This window comes from Rhamphochromis longiceps, linkage group LG10, assembly GCF_057381845.1.
Source record: "Rhamphochromis longiceps isolate RC_006_pf linkage group LG10, R_longiceps_female_GT1.1, whole genome shotgun sequence".
Lineage (NCBI taxonomy): Eukaryota > Metazoa > Chordata > Actinopteri > Cichliformes > Cichlidae > Rhamphochromis > Rhamphochromis longiceps.
The window spans coordinates 15,724,497-15,747,204 of record NC_140566.1 but is presented as its reverse complement, the minus strand read 5'-3'; the positions used below and the strand labels follow the sequence as shown (position 1 = coordinate 15,747,204).

The window sequence follows — 22,708 nt, the reverse complement described above, 5'->3', positions numbered from 1 at the left end:
TTTGACTGCCCAAGTCATATTTATTAGGCTGAATAGGCTTTAAATTATATTTACTCCGTATAAACGTACTGCTAGAGTTTTCTAAAGAGACTAAAAACTGTTCCTAAATTGCGTACAGCACGTTATCTGCATCAGCGTGCCTTATTTGGATGTGAAGTTCCACTTGTAAACTTTCATTTAATTGTTCACTTAACCATTTTAACAAAACTCTAATATTTGCATTTGTTAAGATATGGGATTAGACCATTTTGTTAATTGCACCATAGAGCTCCATTTTGCTCACAACGTCCTCTGCAAAGCGCCCTTTATCCATTCAATAGCCCGGGGGTATGCGCCCTGGGGGAGCTTATACGCTCGGTGCTTCAAATGCTCAATTTATTTATTCTTAATTTTGTGCCGATCAATTCATTGAAGCAAAAAGGACTACGGTGTCTTTTTAAAAAGAAGAAAAGGGAATTGTGGACGTAACCTTGACGGAGCTGAGGAGAGGGCTCCCCTGACGCTGGAGAGCCGCTTGAGTCAACAGGCGCCCATCTAGCAGACTCGCCCTTGTCTTTATTCTGGCTAATTTTTTATTTACGGCTTTTCTTTGACATGTCTCTTATCTATCAGATTAAAAGAACAGCTTGTAACAAATCAGTCTGCACGATTTACAACAGCATTAAAAGGGGACAAAGGGAGCAGGCAGTCAGTACCTGAGAGTCTGGTAGACGGCGCGGCGCTGCAGCTGATTCGATGGTTTGAAAATACGCACGAAACAAAATACTTGAATCCTGAAAAAGAGCCTTTGTACGTTTCTTTAGAAATCAAGCAATTCTGCATGACAAAGGACAATTAATAAGCCGTCTTTTCACGACCAGCAGCTGGTTTCCCCGTCAAGGAAAGTTGGAAAAAATTCAGACTGAATGCGCGCAAAAGCCCTTTGCGCGCAGACAGCAACCCAAGGTGACCCATTTGGCACAGTTAAAATAACCAAGCCGAGGTAAAAGCGAGGGAACTGTCAAAAACATTTAAGCTGAAATATCTTGAAATTGCAAATCCCTTTATGTGGAGGGACGCTGCCGATGTGGGTTAGTCGTACAAAGGAGGTGGTTAAGTTGGAGAGGCTTTGGAAACGGACACGTGGCTTCTCAATGAGAGCTCTTTTGGACCCGCGTGGCTTGCTGTGGCACTGCACATTCAACTACTTTAAACTTATCCAGCTTAGTAAAAAGTGTGTAGTAAATCTTAACAAGTTAACTCACTAACTTTTTACAAAACAGTTTGTAAACTTTTACACACTTTAAGGTGTTTATTTACTCTCGCCTTAAGAAATAAATACAAGCTGTTCCACACTTCCAACTTGGTTTATAAATGCAGCGTCCAGACTTACTGCTGGAAGGGGGGAAATGACTTCCAGTAGATAATTTTCAATCAGGACTTTAGTGATTTTAATACACTTTTAGCTTAACATTTCATCACTTGAGGATGTGAGGCGTTTTTAAAAGACTTGTAACAGTTTTTGTCAGTAAGCCTAAGGAACGCGTTTACTGATAAAACTATAGTGGGTTTGTTTGTGTGGTTATAAATGAAAAAAAAAAAAGGTTTAATTTTGCTTTAACATTTAGAAGGCAGAAAAATATTATCCCCGCAGTCTGCAGTCTATCACGGTTATCATTTTATATTTCGCTGCAGCTTCAACTAACATCTCGACCTGCACTGATGGACTGGAAATGGGTTCAGCTGCTCACGCTGTGTTATAAAATGAATGTTATTAAAAAAAAGACAGAAAAAAAACCCGCAAAAGCAACACGTTTCATTACGGAGCTGTTGTTGGTGACAAAGTGTGTTGAGCTTGCTGAAGTGGCAAGGAAGAAAACCGCTCGTCATTGCCTTGAACTCCGGCTGCATTCTGCTGCAACATTTGAACCTATTCAACTGTATATAATCTGTTTAACAGCTAATCAGCAGTGTAAGATGAAGGACTGGCACGCAGCTTCACTTTTCCTCAGTCGCCCCTCGCTAATTGAATATTCAATGCGCGCACTGTGCTCTGCTTGCCTTTTTCAGTGTGCTCAGAATACGCCTTTTTAATTCTCGGCCCATACACAAGCAGTGTCAAAGGTTGAGAAATAATGAACTGCTCAGACATGGAAGAGACCTCTGCGAGCGCCACCACTGACGCAACCTGAATGCCTCCGAGGATGATTTGTCTTTTTTTTCTGTCTAAATAGGTATGAGATTTGACATTTGGACAAAGAAACGTATTTGTTTTCTGTCGGCGTTTGACTGTGGCACCTGCACACAGGCCACTGATGTAAATATCAGACTTAGACATAAAAACTGGGGATAACAGAACTGTGCCGTGCGCACTGAGATGCGAAAAAGAAACATGTTGGTGTTGGTGGTGGCCTATTTATTGTGTCTAGGTTAGAAAGAAGAAAAAAAAATCAATTACAGAGTTTTCATTTGCTTTTGATGGTGTTAAAAAAGACTTGTGTGTCATTGCGTTTTAAAGCATTCTGTCAGTTTCTGTTCCAGGTAGTAGCAGAATTGTTGCTGAGATGCTGCTGCAGTACGTAGACCTTATGCTGTTACTGTGTGGGCATGCAGAAGGAAACCCTTTTTTAATAATAATAATAAAAAAAAGGGGGTCAGGAGAGAGTACAAGCGGTTGTCTTTCCCCTAAAGACGCACAAACACGCGCAAAGTACACGCACTAAAAACACTCTGGAACCAAAGTGACAGACAACCCGAGTGATTCTCTCGGCCGACAGATAAAGGGCACCACACCTCTACCATCTCCATCGCCTTGTATGCCAAGCAGCTGAAACACTTTCACGTGCCTGGAGCGCACACTTTCTCCGTTTTCAGCGCGTTTGTCTGTTTGTTTGTTCCGCAGCTGGGTGGCTTGCGCGGATGTGCACTGTGAAGCAGGAGCGTCACCTGGTGGCAAAGCACAGAGCCAGGAGATTAAAATGGAAGCGTGTGTTCCACCAGGCTTACAGAGTTTTGACATGAAAAATCTCGGGGGGGCCCCTTACAGGAATACTTCTTATTCAGGCAGCAGCACCGGTCAGCTCTGTTATTCTCCTTTCAGGGAGCTGCTTTGAAAAGGAGAGGAAAACAGAGAATTCCTATCTAACCATCTACTTGTGAAGATTGGCACTAAGATCCAGATACATTTTTTAAGAAGGGCAGAAAAACAGTCAGGAGGGCACTCTTTAAAAACCTATTAAACTGTATTCAGCCTGCATGTACCTTTCAAAGTGATAGAGAAGCAATGGTGGTCTCTTACTGTAAAGTAGAAGATGAAGTTATCACCAAAAAGTTACAAAGTTAAAGATGAAGCGTTTGTTTCAATATTTAAAGCGAACTTGGTGTACTGATCCTTTGTGCCATGTCAAAGTGGTGAAAAGGAGCGTTACACAAAATATGTGCAGCACTCATGACTTTTACCAAAATCTCAGACTTGAATCAGCTTTGTATGGGTGGGCCTTGTTACAGTCATCACCGAAAACTTTGATGATGAAATAAAATAAACAACAAGCATCTGAAAATGTTTGGTGGGTTTTTTATGGAGTCTGTGAAGTTTTGAAATGAAAACAGAATTTGCTGGTGTTGCAGCCACTGGGTCAGGGGACAATTTACTGGATGAGAAAAGAACAGACTTATATTGGATATCAGCAAATTCTCGAGTATGTAAAAAAAGAGAAAACACCAAAGACAGAAAGGGGATCATTTCCAAATGTTTACCAATATAAAACAGCAGTGGTGAAAGATCACAGAACTAGAAGCCTTTTGAAATAACAAAGAGCTGAAAGCTGTGATTCTGAGGGGAATTATGACTAAGAACTTAAGGAACCCAAACTTTTTCTTTGGAAAATATAGCCAAATGAAAAGTTTTCTTCCTTAAAATATTTAGAAGTATTTCTTTCTTTTGCATTTTTGGGATTGGTTGCTTTCATTGTCAGGGGGTACCAAAACACTTCATGCTGTCAAAGTGGAAACGTCAGTAAACTAATAATTAACAAATAATTAAACTCTAGCTCTGAAGTGGTGAGCTGGACATGCCGTGATTTAATAACAGTCATTGACACGCTGATTTATGTAATTTTTTTTTTTGAACATTTTATTTTCATAGCTTTCTGTTGTAACAAAACTCATCTTATGTACATTACTTTAGGTGCCATAATCAGATAATTAAGGCAAAGCTCATCTCGAAGGCTCCCCCCACTCCATGATTACACGCAATTCAATCAATAATTTTCAGTATCAACAAGTATACATGAGTTACAAAGTAATTAAACACTATGACACGAATCACACATCCAGGCTGTCCAAACTACAGTATAAAAACACCGCAACTTTTAATTACATGAAGGACATCTTAAATACAATTTAACATACAAAGTGATTTAAAAAAAAATTCTTCTTTTTTTGGGCTGTTCACTCAAAAATAGCAGAAAATGTAAAACGGAGATGGTGTTATTCGACTTTTACACAAAGCACCATTAAGATCCAAGCACAGTGAATACAGTCAGCACGCACAAACTCAAGCTCCAGTTTACTGTCTGACGAGCAGCGCTGATCACATCATCAGATGACCAAATAAAACCCTCTCATTAAATCCAAAGTGAAATCCATTCAATCATATTACAGAAAAAAGTGACACAGGAATTAAAGCTCTTAATTCATGTGCTGATAGAAATTTCCTTTTAAATACTTCTTTAAAAAAAACAAACAGCCACCAGCTCTTCACTAAGCCTGTCGTTGCATGTGTAATATACAGTATCAGGTTTACGTAAAGTCACGTGAAACTTCATAAAGGAATAAATAAAGTCATTTTCCTGTAAAGGATCAGGCTTGAGATCTGTATTCAGGCTATTGAGAACAAACTAGGTTGACACAAGTATGTAAAAAGGTCATAATCTCATGCGGTGCCATCACATCGCTCACGAGTATGGGACAGGTTTCTTTCCAGTGTCTGTATTCTGACATTTTTAGAAATGAGTGTACCAGAATCCAGACAGCGCTCCTGCAGACTCAGCTCTCTCCATAACAAATGACTAACCATCAGTGATTAGTCAATGCAACCCGTGGAGCTTGCTTACAGACCGCATAGAGGAGCAGAAATCGTAAAGGTATGCTCATCTGCTGTGGGTCAATTTTTCTTCAACCTTCAGCACATTTCTGCCTTAGAGTTAAATCAGCAAACTATTCGAACAATTTGGCCTCAATAAAAATCTTGTGGGCTGGATTCTTGACTTGCAAATTGACTGGATGCAACTAACGGATAACTGAAATGTCCATATTATTATCTCACTGTTATTGTTTATCCCATGCAAAAACATGTGACAGGGCGGGTATGAACACAGGACAAGTTAACGTATCCAGATGACTGTGGTGTTGTTGGATGACTCCAGGATAATGAGACCGATCACAAGCTGGTACATTGATGATTTCATTATATTCTACTATTTTTAAAAATTGAAGATAATTATTATGATCCATGATTTTAGAAAATGTACTCATACACAGATGTTTACATCCAACATCCATTTAAATCCTGAAAAATGAAATGATAGTAAAATATTCAACTTTATGGTGGAAAAAAGTGTTTATTGACTTAACTAAACAAAAATGAAATATGATTTTGCATAAATGAGCTCTCATTTGTTTTAATTTGCTTTTTTTGTATTGTGCAATGTATTTTTCTTTAATTTTACAATTCCCCAAAACTCATGCATCAAATATCCATTCACTAGGGGTTAAGAGGGAATATCTTCAGTTTTATACATTTCTTGGAATAATTATTGATTTAAAGCTGATCTTAATAAACTGTAAAAAGCTGCGTGTAAAAAAAACAAACCCATATTCTATCATCTGTCATATTTGCACATTGATAAAGCCACCTTGAGTTTATTGTATCATGCTTTTGTTGGGGCTGCTTTGCCCTTTTCCTCAGTGTCATATTTATCTATAAAGAACAGAAACTCACTGAATCAAATGGTCTAACGGGCTGACGGGTGAGCCGCGTCTACGGCACCGCTTTGATCGTGAGTTTCAGTTTTTTTCTTCTGGAGAAAGGCTCCGCGTCCCAAAGTGCAGAACAGCATTGTTTTAAAAAACCCAGCTTTGTTCCTGCAGCGATAACTCATGTACGCAAATCATAGTATAGTTATTTTAAAATCCTACATGCTGCTATGTGGATCCTCTAGTTTATTATTTATGTCTTCACTATGGTACATTGTGCTTATCTGCTGTCCATGTATTTCTTTAAATATGCGTGTGAGGATGGATTACCTACTTACTCCATACCAAACCTTCCTAACCTGACCATTTTGAACTAAGTGTGCCTGACTTGAATATTTCCATTTCATATCTTTAAACTTCTCCATACTTCTACTTTACTGAACTACATTTCTGTTATATCAGACAGATACAGCTACTAACCCTTTTATGCACAAAAACATCTACTAATCAGTGCAACAGATATTCCCTTCGTTTTCTTTCCTACTTCGTTAATCATCTCCAGACCCCTCGGGTTTCACTTCTAACTGTGGTAGTAAAATGTGGTTTAGACACTGCTACACCAAATGACTCCATACAAGTTTAAAAGGGACATTTTTTTCAGAGGTCTGTGTTGCTGGTAACATTTTACTTTCATGTATAACTTGGATTTTGAAGCTGTGTATGGTTAAAATGGTACTTCAAGCCTCTGGATAAACAACCAGTTTTTCAACCCTGAGTTAAGATTTTGTTTTCCTTTTTTTGCGGTTTAAAAGGTCAATAGTGATTTTTCATTCATCAGAAAATATTTAGCACAGCTCACTATTCCATCTATGACAAAAGCTGCCCGGCAGCCAGTTTGCAAGTTGCAGTTTTAATAGCAAAAGGATGCTTTTCATACTTTCCAGTCTGGCAGTGATTCTCTTTGACAGGGTAGGATATATATCATAACATGCCTTGGGAATGAGACAGAATGTCTGTTATCCTAAAATGAATTTTACATAAATTTCCTAAATGAGCTAAAAACAATTAGATGACAGCAAATCAATCTCTAACACAATAGAGACCAAAATAATAGACTAATGGAGACTTAAAAAAAACATTGGTTGCAGATGTCACTCAAGGATAAATGGCACTCAGGCACATCGTGGCTTCCTTTTCCTCTTTCCCACTTACTTCCTGTTTTTAAACCGCCTTTCAAGGAATGTGTGAGTCATACAATTTACAACAGGTTATCATATCATCTTCCTTGGGATCTTGATGTATCGCATCTATTTACATACATGGTCGCTGAGTGGATCTCCAGTCACTCAATCTGCCTGTGGCTCCTGCTGTCAAATATCATCGACCTTCTCTGTGGCTGGTAGAAGCAGCTGGTTGACGTTTCCAGTCTCTGTCCGCTTTTTGGGATAGTCATTTTATTCTGAAGAGCGATCCCCTCTGTTGTCCTGAAATTTTCGGCCATCTCTTTAGAAAAGACATTCGCTGCTGACGCGTCATTCAGGCTCTTGATGGGTGAAAGGAGCTTGCCGTCATCCCCCGACGTCGGATAGTCCATGATGGGAAACGGAGGGCTGAGCAGGATAAGACTTTGAGGTCTCTGTCTGTTCCTAAAGGACGGTCTTTGTAAGAGGTTCCCTCTGCTGGGTCTGGGACAATCCACAAACACTTCCAGGCTGGGTGTGTGCCTCCTGGTTATCACAGGCAATTCTGGAGTGGATGAGATCTTCAAAGACTCGGCAGATTTCTCAACACTTGGCTGTTTTTGGAGTATGGGGGCTGGCTCTTTATTCTCCAGCTCCTCCTTTAGGTCTGACACGCTCGGAGGAGGTGCAGCATTGCTTTTCTCCGTGCTCACTTTAGGATTCTCCTTTTCTTGTTCCTTCACCCTGTCAAATTCATTCTCGGGTCTGCAGTGAGGTATCTGGCTGTACTGCACCTTTGGGGGGATGACAGGGACAGCTTTGGCCTGGCACGTTTTTATCATGAAGGCTGTCCGCACAGAAGACACGCTGACCGGGGCCGAGTTTCGCCGGAGAGGCGCCTGCCGATCGTTCAGAAACAGCTCCAACTCTGAGGGCAGCCCATTGTTCACAGCTCCAGATGAGGCCATTAGCCCCCTCTGACAGGAGGAAAACTCTGATGAAGTACGGTTTTGCTGATTAGAAATGTCTCTGATATACCTATGTCCCAGATCCAAGTTAAGCGAACACGGCCTGTGTTTAGAAAAGCATTTCTCCTCTCTTTTCTCTGAAGCTGCTGCCTCATACGACATTTGTCTATTAAACCTCTGAGATGACGCTGTGTTCTTCGATTTTGTTGTGCTGCACTTTTCCGTTTGAGGTTGTGTTGTGCTATTGCTGTTCAAGCTCGACCGTGTAGGTGCCGAAGGAACGTACATCCACGTTGTTTCTGGTTTGCTGTTTGTAGTCTGAAGGAGGTTTCCTGGAGAGCATTCGGTGCTCCTGAAGAACTTGTTGTTATCAGCTTGAGGAGATGAGCTCTTCTCCACCTCTAAGCTCAAAGTTTCCCCGTGTGAGCTGAAGGGTGACAGGTGGTTAAATAAGTGCTCCAGATCAGGTGAGTGGAGTGGGCTTGTAACCCACTGCTTAGTGGAGCTAATATCCTCCCAGGGCTCCACCAGGTCCAGCTCCTCTGAAGTCCCTCCTTCATCATCGTCGAGGTTCGGCAGCTCCAGTGTGTTACGTTTCTCCTCCAAACACACTGGAAGCCTCTGAGGGATCTCCAACTCAGGAATCATAACTTTCTTCGCTCCATCACTGAAGGCATTTTGGTTCTCCTGAGGAATTTCGTGTTTGTGAGATTTGCTGTCTATATTATCTGCAACCACAAGAACATCCTCAATTCTTAAATGATTTATGACTTGGTCTGAACTGGCTTTCTTTGGACAAAGCTGGCTCTGCTTGGTGTAAACTGAGTTATCTTTGTTTAAGGGTGGGATTTTAAGATTCAGTTTCTTCTCTTTCTCATCCATCGTGTCAGTAGGCGGTGCAGTTTTGTGAAGAGACAGTAAGATGTCTGATTCTGAAGGCTGCTTCTTTGCGACGACTTCACAATCACTCCGAGAGGTATTTGAAGACTGCTCTCTACATAGCAAAGACAGAGATGGAGAGCTGCGGCTGCGCTTCGCCTTAACATCCATTGTTAACTTAGTGTTCACACAAGTGCTTGTTGAGACGTTAACTTGTTTAACATTTTCATCCAGCAGGTCAAATTCGGGTTCAGTTATTTTCAGTTCCTGGTTTAGGTCAGACCACAGGTCTTTGCCAGTAGAAGATCTCTTATCCTGGGAAGTTATAAGGGATAAGCAAGCAAAGATTAGCAAAGAGTAACAAATTACAGCAAATGTACATGAGCAAGAACAACTGGGTTACCACACTAAAACATTTCTGGTATTTTAAAGCAGTGTTATTGGGTCTGGTTAGTTCCTTTTTGTAAAAAAGGCTAAACCTGAGTAAATAACGTGACGCAAAATACTAATAATACTAGCAAATACAGTACTTATTCCTTAAAAAAAAATTAATTTCACAAATTATTATGGAGTGTTACACCTGAACTATAATAAAAGACAACATCTGTAATCGGAGATGATTACCAGTTGCTTCTCTGTGGGCAGGTTGTGCAGTTCTTTCCCAGAAGATGGCGCTGCATCTTTGCCTTCTCTTGCATTTGCAAGGGACTGCAGTTCCAGTTGAGAAATATTCCTCTCTCCTTGACCGTCTTGGACCATTTCTTTCCTTATATCTGAATAAAACATGTTTTTTGTTTTCATTGCAACCGGTTACACAAGTATGACTTTAGATGTGAGCAACAATTCACACAAAAAAAGGAAGATGGCCTTACCTTGTGACGATACCCTGGACGTCACCTCCTCTACGTTATTCTTCTCTGCTCTTTCCTGCCTCTTCCGTTCCAGTTGGGGGAAAGTGTTGCTCTTTCCACTGTTGCCGCTCTGCTCTGAAGTCTCTTTGCAGGGTTTCAGAGTAGCTGCTTTTTCTTTGCCGTGCCCTCTGCATGGCGTGCTGTTAGAGCTGATAACTGCTGACACACGCAGAGGTACAGACACAGCAAAAGGCTCAGATATGTTGACGGCTCTGCGCTGATGCCTCGGCGAAGACTCCAGTGGGAAGAAACTTCCTGGAAAGGAGGGTCGGGAGGAGCTGTTGTGTGAGGAAGCCGAGTACAACATCCTCCTGTTTTTTGGGGAGGTGGGCTTGTAGCCACCGAGGTCGTCACCTTTAAACACCTTGAGCTGCTCTGGCAGGTTTTTCTGAGGGGGCTCAGAGCCCTTCTGGTTCTCGCTGACATTCCAGCCACCCGTTGCCCCCCCAGTGTTCTTCCCTTTAAACTCCCAGTTTTGATCATGTTCGCTGATGTCACAGAGCGAGTCGGATCCCAGCGTTCTGGATTTTACATCCGGAATGAAAATACTGCCTGGTCCACCAGCTGGACTATTGCTTCCTGTTCTGTCATCATCTGCAATTCAAAGTCCAAAAGTGATAAATATTAGCATAAGAAAATGTCATGCCCTTTTACACACACGATTTCTGAGAACTACAGTATATGCAATGGTACTCTCTTATAACGAGGCAAAGAGAAAGTCTTTTGCTAAATTAAAACATCCAAAATTTATGCAGTTTGTTTCAGTTCCATGCAAATAGTTACAACAAGGTTTAAGCCCCACCTGTGTACAAGGACTCCATGCTCCTGGATGGACGGAGAGCAGCTTTTTCTGTAAGAAAACAAAAAAGAAATATTAAATTAACACTAACTAGCATGGGCTGGATATTCGCTTTAAGGCCTGCATAATTTTGAAACATCATTAAAGAAGGTCAAAGGAAAAGGCAAATCATGTTGTCCAACTGTTTCTAACTTGCTTGGCTGTTCATGTTGCCCGGTGGGGACGTATATTTAGCTAGTTTCCCTTTAAATAGTTCTCTCCTGTGGGAATCTTTACCTGTCATTCCCTGTGCTCTTATGAGCACACTGCCATTCCGGCTAAGTTTTCCCTTTGGGTCCAAAGACCTTCCGATGTTAAAGATAGACTTCCACTTCTTCGATTTCCCAGAAAACTTTCTCCTGACAAACGAAGAGAGAAGATTAAGCTCACTGGCATCTGTCACATGTCACAGCATCACAGCACTTTAAACACACGTGAGGCTGAGGCCAAATCTTACTTGTTGTCTGATATGTCTATGACGGTGTGATAGAGCGTGGCCGTGCTTGTATCAGGCAAACTGTTCTCTCGCTGGCGTTCTTTATGGAGAGGGTGGTCTGGACTTAAGGAGCGAGCCTGAGCTTCTTCCAAACTCATCAACTTCATTGGCCCACACTGGCCACTGATGGGGAGCGTGGCGTACTTTTCCCCACACTTCGAAACCGGTCCTGGAGAAATATAAAATGTTGTTTTTTGCGCTGGTAACTGAGAAAATGCTTCAGCTCAACATTTCTCCTCAGCAAAAGAAGTGTCATACCTTCTTTGACTTGAATTTGTTCACTGCTGAAGATCTGATCTGCGTGGTTTAAAATAAACTCAACCACCGACTGTTGTATCCGCACCTCCTGGAAAGCCATGTCTCCATTACCAGATGAAGCCTCAATGTCTTTAGATCTAAAAAAGGAAATACAAAAACAAGTGTTGAAACCCAACAGTAAAAACTTGCATTGACACTGGATGGCGTATAATGTGTCTCAACCACATCTAAACGCACCTCAGCAGATTTGGAGCCCACACCAAAGCAAGGTTACGTGTATGCATGTTTGTTTGGGTGCTCAGGGTAGCGAGGTGAGACAAGTGCTTTGCAAGGTACTCCAGAGTCCTAAGGATAGGTGAGAAAAAATGTGTTTTCACACTTATTTAAACACGATTAGTCAAACACAGTAAAGAGTTTGTCAGCAGGACGACTGTCACATCCATTAAAGTTTAAGAAGTTAAAGGTTCACCTGAAGTGAGCAGTCGGCAGTTCTTTGATGACCTTCTGAATGTGTAAAAGTCTCTCATGATCGTCCTGGACTGAGACCACTTCCTGCATGCGAACCGCACAAAATAATTCACGTCAGCCTAATTTTGTTACTTTGAGATACATGAACGCCAGCATTCTTTTAAGTATATGTTAGAGGAAGTACATTAGAAGATTGTTTGAATTATAGAGTACCATTATATTTTAAAAAAAGCATTAGCGTTTTCTCTGCAGCTCTCTAATCATTAATCAGAGAAAACCTTAATATAGCTGCAGAACGACTAGATTGCCCTGCACTAAAACAACATTGAACTTTCTTTTTCTTTTTTTTTTTTTATCTTAGATTACACTCGATATGATTAATGTTATAATTATCTGTAGGGTAAAAAAAAAATCTAGCTGTCAGGGCTGTTAGCCCTGTTAACAGACAAGCATAGGTTGGTATGTTTGCTGTAAAACTAATGCAGTGGAGCTTCAAACAGCTGAGCTTTTGTAAGTTGCATTTAACTCAAACAGTCAAAGTACAAACCGTCCACCTAAAAATAACGTTTTATGCAAAAAAAGGAGCAACGTTTGCAATCTGAAAGCAATTTAGCACCAACTTTGTTCTTTTAAAGAAAACAATAAAGTTTTCTAAACTGTTCTTATGATGTTTTTAGTGCACCGTGCGAAGGGCAGATTTTTCCTAAAACACTGGAGTCCTGCAGTTTTTCAGGAACCAGCGGCACGAAATGTACGAATGCCAAGGTATGCAAATGCCCCGTGAAAGTACACAGAACGCTGGGCAGAAAATATGATCCTGATCTTAGAGTTTGATATTCCTGTTTCCTTCTTTCCTACTTTCTTGCCTGCATTTTATCCAGAAAATTCACAAATGTTCGGTGCTAAAAATCTGAATTTATGAAGATGTGATTACACTTTAACTGTGTTTTTCTAACTTCGTTGTGCATCTTATGCAACAGTGAAACAGACAAGATGTTTTTCATCTTTAAATTAAGTTTTTTTCACGAGTAACACATTTTTTGGAAGTGGTTATTGTTGTCATTACTGTAAAATTACAGCTGTTATAAACATGAAAAACTCTTTATGAATAGTGTCATTAGGTCAAAAAATACCATTTAAATGCAAATTAGCCAATATGAAGCTGATATCTGCTAATTGTACCCTTGTGAGTGACATATGACCAGCTGAACGTGCAGTCAAACCACTTCTGTGTCACACAGGATCCCCCCTCCCCCATCACGACAGCAGATGTGACTTGAATGTACTCACGGTGAATTTGCTGTAAAGCTCATATGTGAGCAGAGGATTGGGTAGCTCCCTGAAGTACAGCTTACATAAGGAACCCACACAGTGGATGTCCTGGAGGTACACTTCCTTTGTAAGGTCAGGGCACGCCTCAGAACAAAATTCCTGCCTACACACAAACACACACACAGACTTAGCTGAATGCTTTGATTGTTTAACACCCCTGCTAACTACGATTGCAGAATGTAGCTGGTAAGATTTAAGTCTATTCAGTTGACTAGTGTTATTTTGGGGGGGGGAAAATCACCAGCAAAGATGCAAAAAAGATGCAAAAAAGATCTAAGGAAACACTTGCATAACGCAGATGATTTATGTGTGTTGTTTCTTTCAAGAAGAATACATACACCAGTAACTGTTCAGAGAAGCTGCATATAAACAGAGGCGATACATACAGACCATCAGGATTAGTCTAAGATTTTAAATCGTAATTCTTAGCATGTCATGTCTAATTGTTGCAAATCTTCAAAAAAGTATGGTAGGAGTACCTGAGACGCTGGATATTTGAGGTAACCCCCGACAGTCTGTAGATCCCGTCCACAATCCCATGTTTCTCAATAAACTCTGCACATTTCTTCAGGACCTGAGGAACTTCATTAAAGAAACAATGTTAATTGTAGAGAAACCTGAACGATTATATTTCATCGTGTTTCACCTTTTTTTTTTTCCTTTACACATATCCACATTGCATTAATCGGAAAAGCAAGGGGAGGAAATTGCTGTACGTTTAACTTTCCACAGTAACAATGCATACGGTCGACTTCATGGTATGTGGTTTGTTCCACTATGACCGTTTTCGACTCCTTGGGGCTGGTGATTGTAGGTGGACAGGAAGTTAAAAATGGTTTGTTTGTTTCAGAGGAAAGTTGACACACCCAGTCCTTGTGGCTGGGATTACTTACGACATTTCCTCTAATAGAAAACGGCTTTTGAAATGTTACCACTGACCTGCGCAGCTTTCTAAACGACGGCACATCACCTTCTGAACACAACTTTGTCTTGCTCCACTATTTTAAAACCTTATGAGAATGGACTGCAACCATACGATCCGATCGCAGCTTCCCTTTAACTAATTATGAAAATAAAAATTGACTGCAAGTCACTTCCTGGGTCAGCTTACTCTTGCTTTAAAAAACTTCTGAATAATAGAAATGACCTCCAACATTTAATCAGATTTTTCATCTTCCGAGTTTCACGCAGATCAGCAAACTGCTGTCATTAATTATTATCATTAATTAACTGTGCATTATGAAGGTTTATAGAATGTATTTGACATGTTTATTTGTCGTACTTAAAGATGAAAGAATTTAATTAAGGCATTATTATTTTAAATGAGTATTTAAGGTTCCTATACTGACTTACAAGTCTTAAAAGTATATTGCTACTTATGACTGAATGTCAGTCCCCAACTTATTCCATTTGTAGTTATATTGACTGTACAGTAGTGTAAACGCTTGCTGATGTTAGCCTATCAGAAAACGTATGATAGTGGCAGGTGTTGAACTGTTTAACTGTGTCTTGTCAGTTTCATAGGCTAAATAGTCAAAGTGTGACAGGAAACTGAAAGCAGTGTCCGAAATCAACTTTTTGACTTATTGCCAAAGGAACTGGTAGCTTGGAAAAAAGCCATGCATATTTTTCACCACCACAGTTCCTGAAGAATTTCTTTTTCATAGATACTTACATATACACACTTGCCATTGCTGCAAAACTACGTTATTAGGTTGAATACAAACTTAAAGAAGAGGCCATAATATACTTTATTACAATATTGTGACATTATTGTGTTATGTTGTAAAATAAACACACTGCCCCATAGAAGGACAGACTTCTTTAGTCTCTACAAAGTTTAGTCTTTATACTTATCTTTATACTCACTCATTAACTACTTCCATATAGCTTAGAGAAATTAGCATTGGAAAAAAAATGCAACTTAAACATAAACACAGGTCTCAGGAAGCTAAAGGTTACATTCCAAATTAAAAGTCTACTCATATCTGTTGATTGGAAGGTGTTCTTTTAGGACTCTGACTGATAAGGGCTGAAATAGTAAAAAAAATAAAATAAGCATACCATGTTTTTGTTTGCCTGAAATAAAAGTTTGAATATAAAACAAATTAAAAAGTTTTAATCAACATTTAGCTTTTTTAGATATTGAATTTTATGTAATGTTTCAGTTTTTTTCGTACAAAACGAATGATCTCGCAAACAAAACATAGACTGTGTCCTCAACAAAATGAATGCCTGAATATTACTTGCAGGAGTTAGTCTCTCATTCATCACCACAGACACCAACAATCTGCTATTTAAATTCTCTTCCTTCTGACTTAATTGGACTTTTAATAGCATGCTTGTGGTTAAATTCTGGACGATGAGGCACTCTGGAGTTTCCATTTTGTGCCTCCGCGTTCCCCGACTTAGAGAAGATTTCTGCCTCTCGCAGAAGGACAAAACGCAATTTGATTTTCATCTGTTTTACAAAGAAGCCTCGGAAACAGGATTTGACTGCATGTGGCAACAAATCAATACACGAAACTTTGTAAAAAACAGGTATTTGCACGTCTTGCTACTGTCATCTTAAATGTTTCATTAAACACTGAACATGTTACAGAAACAGTTGTACGTGGACCAAAGTATTTGATGCTGTTATTTTACAGAGCCAACATCACATTCCTAATGTGAAAAACTGAAAAAAACCTTACTTCATCTAGACAGGAAGTGTATGTTTTAAACTTTCTTGGCATCAAATCAATATTTATTCATTAAATATTATCAACTATTATTTATCATTTGTTTTTTTTTTGACAGTTTAGATTAAAGTTAATCTTAAAAATGCAAAAGTTGAGAGTATTTTCTGTCAAATACCATTTATTGTAGATGTACAAGTGTGCTGAATGCATTATTGTCACTTGTGCACAACGCTGTGCTTTTAAAGCTGTTTCAGCACTTAACCATACCAAGAAGAGCAATACAGAAAACACTTTCAAATGCGTCAAAATATATAGGTTTTTGAGCCTTTACTCAACTTATCATCTATGTTGTGTTGCTGTGAGTTTGCCGGTTGCTCTCAGGGGTGTTCAGCTACTTTCATGGAGAGTCACTAAGAGTACAAAAGCCCAATATGCTTCCATGACATAGGAGTACAACCTATACCTCCTCCCTCACTTCCTGTGTTGAATACCCCGCCTTGCAGTGTGTCCACTGTAACAGGTCATCTTTAAAGTTACCCTCTGCGTAGCTATTCATATCCGCACGTGGGAGGGTTTTTTCTTCACTCTTTTCATATTTAACATATGATGTCAAACCTCGCATATGACGGTGGTGATAAAAGAACGAGGATGACATAAACGGACACGAAAAACCCCAGAAAGCTAATGAAAACCCGGTTAGTTGAACAATCTGTTGAATGAGTCGGGAAGTCTTTGTTTCTGGTCTGTTTTTCTTGGCTCGTTATTTTCTCACAGAAGCAGGGAGCCGCAGTCCTAGCAAGTCTTTTGGTAGGCACAGAATTACTCATAGGAACTATAGTCACCATAGGAAACTGACACAAAAATGTAAGAGCCACACCCAACGTCGCAAATGACCATTTAATTTAGTCAGTGGGTGAATGAATGACCTTACTAAATGTAAAAAACTTGGATACATACAGTGTGTATATGTAACCGCTGAACAAAGACTGTGTTTATTACATGAAGGAATGTTTTGTCTTCTACTCATACAATTTTTCTGTTAAAATAGCTACAACAACATAAGAAACGACTAGTAAAGCCTATTACCCTCATTATCTTCATTAGCCTCTATCTGTATGGGAAATACTTATTAATAGGAATAGTTTGAAGTTTAGCAACAGTTCTGGTAAAGTAGAATTAGATTTCAAGGAAGCAATTTTTAAAAAGAAAGAAAAGAGTTTACCATCTTGTCCTGAATTCTGGAGATGTTCTATCAGGTCACAGCCGAACGCATTTTCACTTCCTTTCTTCTTGGTCTTCTGCTTCGTCCCTTTATTCTTCATGTGGATCCAGTTAGTAGTCCAGATGATTAAAGCAAAAGGTTCCTTGAGAGCACACCGAATGATCCATATGACCTCAAGAAAGTTGAGTTAGTAGATCAAAAAGCAGCCACATAGAAATCCCAGCAAACAGCTCCCAAAAAATCTGCATCCGCTCACATTCTGTCTGACCACACTGCTGGAAGAGGAGAGGAGAAGTGACGTCACTTTTTAAACTTGAAGTCCTTTAGAGTGTTGTCACTTTAACAGAAGACCAAACACAAAAAAGACACGGTGTGACTGTTGGTTCTCTAGAATGTGGCATTATCTCTGAAAGCTCTGCAGAAACTGCGTTAGGATCCGTCGGTTTCCTGTCGTTTTTCTTTAACCCCCAACCAGTCTCGCTCTGCTCCTTCTTTCTCCTCCTCTTTTCCTTCATTCCACACTGTCTCCTTTTCTTCACAGATTCTCTGTAGCTAAGACGAACATGCGTCAAGAGGGGCAAGAACCCCCCCAATGAAGAATGGCCCTAGTTTTACACAGATTTCTCTAATTTCACAAATAAATACATTCACGTAAACGTGTTGATTTGTGGCAGTGGTATGCCTGGGATTTTTTAAATGCTGAGACTATGCAAGGGGAGGGATGTGAAGTTAAGGGAGTGAGAACAGCTGACACTTGTGTTTCTCTCCTAGTTTAGTAATTACTCTCTTCTTCTCTGTATTTTTTTTTGATGTGCCCAAACCTGGAGCTAACGGGAAAACTTCTCTCTGCCTTCCTGAATGCTCCCAATGTATACAGTTTCCTGTGCAAAGAGCTCCGGCTCGAAAACAAAAACAGACGGGTTCTGAAGGAAGAGGGAAGTGGGAGTTGACTGAAGTAAGGGCCTGAAGGGCACAGATGGGAAATGGGGGGAAATGGGGAGGGGTGGCGTGGCGAGATGGACAACACATGGTTCTTGTTACTAACTGCTACATATGTAATCTTTGTCTTTTTCAGTTCAGTTTCTATTCAAACAAATAATGAATTAATGGCTAAAACACTGAGTCGTGTTAGTTATAGAATGTAAATGATTTCTATGTAATATTTTCCATGTAATACAAACACAATTGCAGGGGTCATTATGCCCAACTCCATAAATAGTGAGTCTATACATTCACCTGCCACAATATAAGGTACACCTTATATGTATTGGGTTGGGCCCTACTTTTGCCTTTAGAACTGCCTTAATTTTTCATGGAAACATTCCAGGGTTTTGTCCGTATAAATATGACAGCATCACACAGTTATTGCAGATTTGTCAGCTGTACATCCATGAGGTGAATCTCCTGCTTCTCTCCAGACATCAGAAGATGAGTACGCTGTAGCCCTAAAAGTATGGGCATGGTCAGCATAATATTCAGGTAGGCTGTGGTGTTTATGCTTAGTTGTTACTAAGAGGCCCATAGACCACTACACCACTGACATCATTATGAACTCTAAATCCACAATTTCTTGTTTTTCAGACTATTCTCTGTAACCCATAGAGGTGATTGTGTGGGACAAAATGCCAGATCAGCGATTTGTACAACAACCATTCTATGTTCAAAATGACTGAAATCAGCTGCTACCCCATTCTGATGCTCGGTGTGAACTACAGCAAATCATCTTGACCATGACTACATGCCTTAATGCGTTTAGTCACTGTGATATGATTATACCTAATAAAATGGCCAGTGAGTGCATTCTTGAGCGTTGTGGAACTCTGACGGTTTAACAGGGAAAATTACAGACCCCAAGAAACATATTCCGCAAATGAGGCTTGGAATTTTAAAGCCGTGAAAAACTGAATTTTCCATGAAGTGACATTTTTGGACATAATCGCCGATTCCCCCTGACAAACCACCGAGTGCAATGATTTATTAACTGTAGACATTTATCGAATTAAAACCATTTACTCCTGCCAGAAAAACATGCATATGCAGACACCAAAGAGCATGTTAAACCAGCCTTACGTAACTTGAAAAACTGATTTGGAGTAAAAGCAACTTTTTCCTATACAGAAATAAAAAGCTATAAAATAACAAGCTGCAAACCAAACATTAAAAACATAAGCCTGGTATCACTTTTTAATGGTAAACCAGATAGGGAGTAGTGCTGCCTTTTACACGTCTAGGAGATATGCAGTAACGTTAGCATTAATCTAGAGTTTTGCTTTTTGTCCACCCCATAACTTAAGCCTAATAAGTCTAATAATCATGCTTCTTTTAGCTGTGTTCTGGCCTCCTCCTGCTCCCTGGGGAAATATCTGGCTCCTTGGCTGTTAAATGCTCGGCTCTGTTTACCAGCTCATTGCTGACATTGTCTGCCTCCCGCCCAGTCGCTAACACAAGCAGTGTGAGTGAACCAAAGTAAAATAACAGGCCGGAAAACCAAAACAATGAGTTGACAGAAGCTCGAATTCTCAGTAGAGCAGAGAGAAAACGGCAGACTTGGGTGATGATTCTATGCGGATTCTTTACATACAAATAATCCTTTCTTTCTCTAAAACATTAACCACCACTTTTTACTACAGCTGTCAAAAATGCCAGTTTCCATGTCTTTCTTTTTTTTTTTTTTCCCTCTGAGAACATTTTGTTAATCCATCCATCTGTTCTCACTTCTACGTATTTATGAAAACAAGGAATCCTTTTCCCAGGATCTATTTGTTCTAAACAGACATGGCTGATACTGACATCCAGGCACAAACACACCTACACACACACACACACAAAATTCAGATTCAACTCATCTGACCTGCGTAACTGAACAGTTTGAAACAACTGGAGAAAAAAGAGGAAACTTCCACATACTTAAATGACTGTTCTGCTACAAATAGAAATGAGAACATCTGACAAAGGAGCTCTTACACAAGCCATATAGTATTTAAAAGCAAGAACAACGAGGTACACACAGCAGGTAGCTGTGGACCTTTTTTTTTAATATCTGCACTGTGTGGTTTGTTGAGTAGATCACAGCTCGCAGAGTTGATATTTTTGTGAGTGTTTTGTGAATGTCACATGTGAGCTACATGACCAAGCTTGGCCTCAGCAAGACAAAGCTTTCATTCTGCACCATAGGAAGAGGAGATGACATCATGCTGTTCATACAAAGCCTCAGACATCCCGCTCTTTCTTTGCACTGGTTAATAATAAAAAAAGTGTCTATGCTAAGAGACCATTTCATTGTGTGTGCGACTAATAAGGAGTTATTCTTGTCCTTACTTTGAGTCTTTTAGAACAAGTTCTCCATGTTCTCAGAGTGATGCAATGCCTTGGTAGATCTGCAGCACAATTTGGCTCCAGCTAAATGTGGAAGAAGGGAAATGACACAACTAGGTAGAAAATGTTCTTTGTATGTACAAAAAACTGTTGATTTTGCATGAGGATATAAGGTTTTCAAGACAGAAGATTGATATTTCAGCTGTATTTGATGCGAGACAGGTGGCTATGTTGGCTTTAGTGATTTAAATAGGCGTGAGGTGCTATGTCAATTTGCTTAAACTATATCAACAGAGAGTCTAACCCTTTGTTTGCATAGCCTATTCACGCCAAACCTGATTAGGCCATGTTTTCTAACTAAGCAGGAATATTAGAATCCTAGAAAATAAGATATAAGTTTACATTATTTGAACATCAAGAAAGATCATTTATTGTTTTATTTTCTTTTATTGTTCCATGTCTGAGCTTAATCCTGTTATTATTATTATAATGAATTGAGGCCACTGTTGTCCCAGTTGTTTGGCAATAAATGCAATTTTCTTAAATACCTTGAGATGTCCTCTTTAAACTGGAAGTTGTGCTCTCCACGCCCTCCTCTGGTCAAATCTTTGCACTACAGCAAGTTGCACAGTGAGGTTGTGCTTCTTATGTAATGCACAGTTACAACAAATATGCATAGGGGCGACCGTGGCTCAGGGGGTTGGGAATCGCATCTGTAACCGGAAGGTCGCCGGTTCGATCCCTGGGCTCTCTGTCCTGGTCGTTGTGTCCCTGGGCAAGACACTTTACCCTACTTGCCTACTGGTGTTGGCCAGAGGGGCCGATGGCGCGATATGGCAGCCTCGCTTCTGTCAGTCTGCCCCAGGGCAGCTGTGGCTACAACTGTGGCTTGCCTCCACCAGTGTATGAATGTGAGAGTGAATGAATAGTGGTATTGTAAAGCGCTTTGGGTGCCTTGAAAAGCGCTATATAAATCCAATCCATTATTATTATAGATATGTACAAAATTGAATGCGTCACAAACAGCTGGACATTGCACGTCTTTACTGAACACATTCAGTGACCGTTCACTGTGTAGGGCAGTGATTCTGGCAACTCAGACCTCTAGTAGCAATAACCTGCATTTTCTTTACCTTCTTATTAATTATGAACATTAAGTGCCTAATAGTACTTTGACTTGACCGTTCCCATTTTTTTTAACAAGTGCATAAGATCGGGGTCCTGTGGTAATCACAGGAGGCCCAAACAAGGACATTTTGGTATTTTGTGTTGATGTGCAGTGCACTTTTCCTCCAGATATGACGTTAGAAATCATTTCCAAAAAGCAAAGCTTCCTTCCTTCGTCCTCTGAGATGAACACTTGCTTTTGGTTAATTATTTTCCACAGTTGTTTTTCCTGTTATCCTCAGGTTCAGCTTTTCATTTCTCTCAGATGTGCATGGCGTGCACTGCATAAGATCTTTGCAGACTGTTGTTACTAAATAATTTAGAGCAGGCCCAAGTTCCCTTCATTTGTACATAATTTGTCTTATTGTGAAACTGATAAACACTCTGCTCTCCTGACGTGCCTTTGAAGTCTTTTCCAGCTTTGTGCATATTTATGGTGCGGGAAATAATTATTTGATCCCCTGGTGAATTTGTAAGTTTGCTCACTTAAAAAGAAATAAACTAATAGAAAATTAGAGACTGTTTAATTTTAATGGCAAGAAAAATAAATAAACCAAATAAACTAAACCAACTAAAAATCCAGAAAAAAAACAAACAAAAAAACAATACATAGAAGTTATAAGTTGGTCACCAGGTCTGCACACATCTCAGGAAGGATTTTGGTCTACTTCTCTTTACAGAAACTTGAAGTCCTTTAGTTTTCTTAGCCAAGCTTCAGCTTCCTCCACAGATGTTCTATAGGACTGAGGTCTGCAGACTGGCCTGGCCACTCCATGATCTCATGACCTCTTTGGCCTTACCCATGAAGATTGAGTTTGGACTGGAATAAACTGATTCTATAGGAAGCTGTGCTTTATAAACATAAGTTAAGTTGAGATCAGAAGTATTGTGATCGATTGATTGTATTCTGTGTGGCAATGTGGGGGAGCCATAATTCTAGCTAAGACTCAGAATCTTTCATTCCATGCACACAAATCAAGAGTATCTAATAAATACAACATAAAAATATAAATGCATGCGTGTTTGAGTAATTGTTG

The 22,708-nt window shown here is 39.8% G+C and overlaps 1 protein-coding gene across 1 annotated transcript; it reads right to left on the bottom strand.

Moving 5' to 3' along the window:
• Positions 1-4,103: 4,103 nt before the first annotated feature.
• Positions 4,104-18,077, bottom strand: arhgap31 (Rho GTPase activating protein 31). The gene is made up of 12 exons (XM_085420458.1): positions 17,190-18,077; positions 13,766-13,868; positions 13,245-13,389; positions 11,956-12,038; positions 11,724-11,831; positions 11,487-11,623; positions 11,190-11,397; positions 10,970-11,091; positions 10,697-10,744; positions 9,856-10,488; positions 9,608-9,756; positions 4,104-9,298 (listed from the first exon to the last, which is right to left on the bottom strand). The coding sequence occupies exons 1-12, from the start codon at positions 17,287-17,289 to the stop codon at positions 7,298-7,300; spliced, it is 3,837 nt and encodes a 1,278-aa protein (XP_085276584.1). The 5' UTR covers positions 17,290-18,077; the 3' UTR covers positions 4,104-7,297.
• Between the last annotated feature and the right edge of the window lie 4,631 nt (positions 18,078-22,708).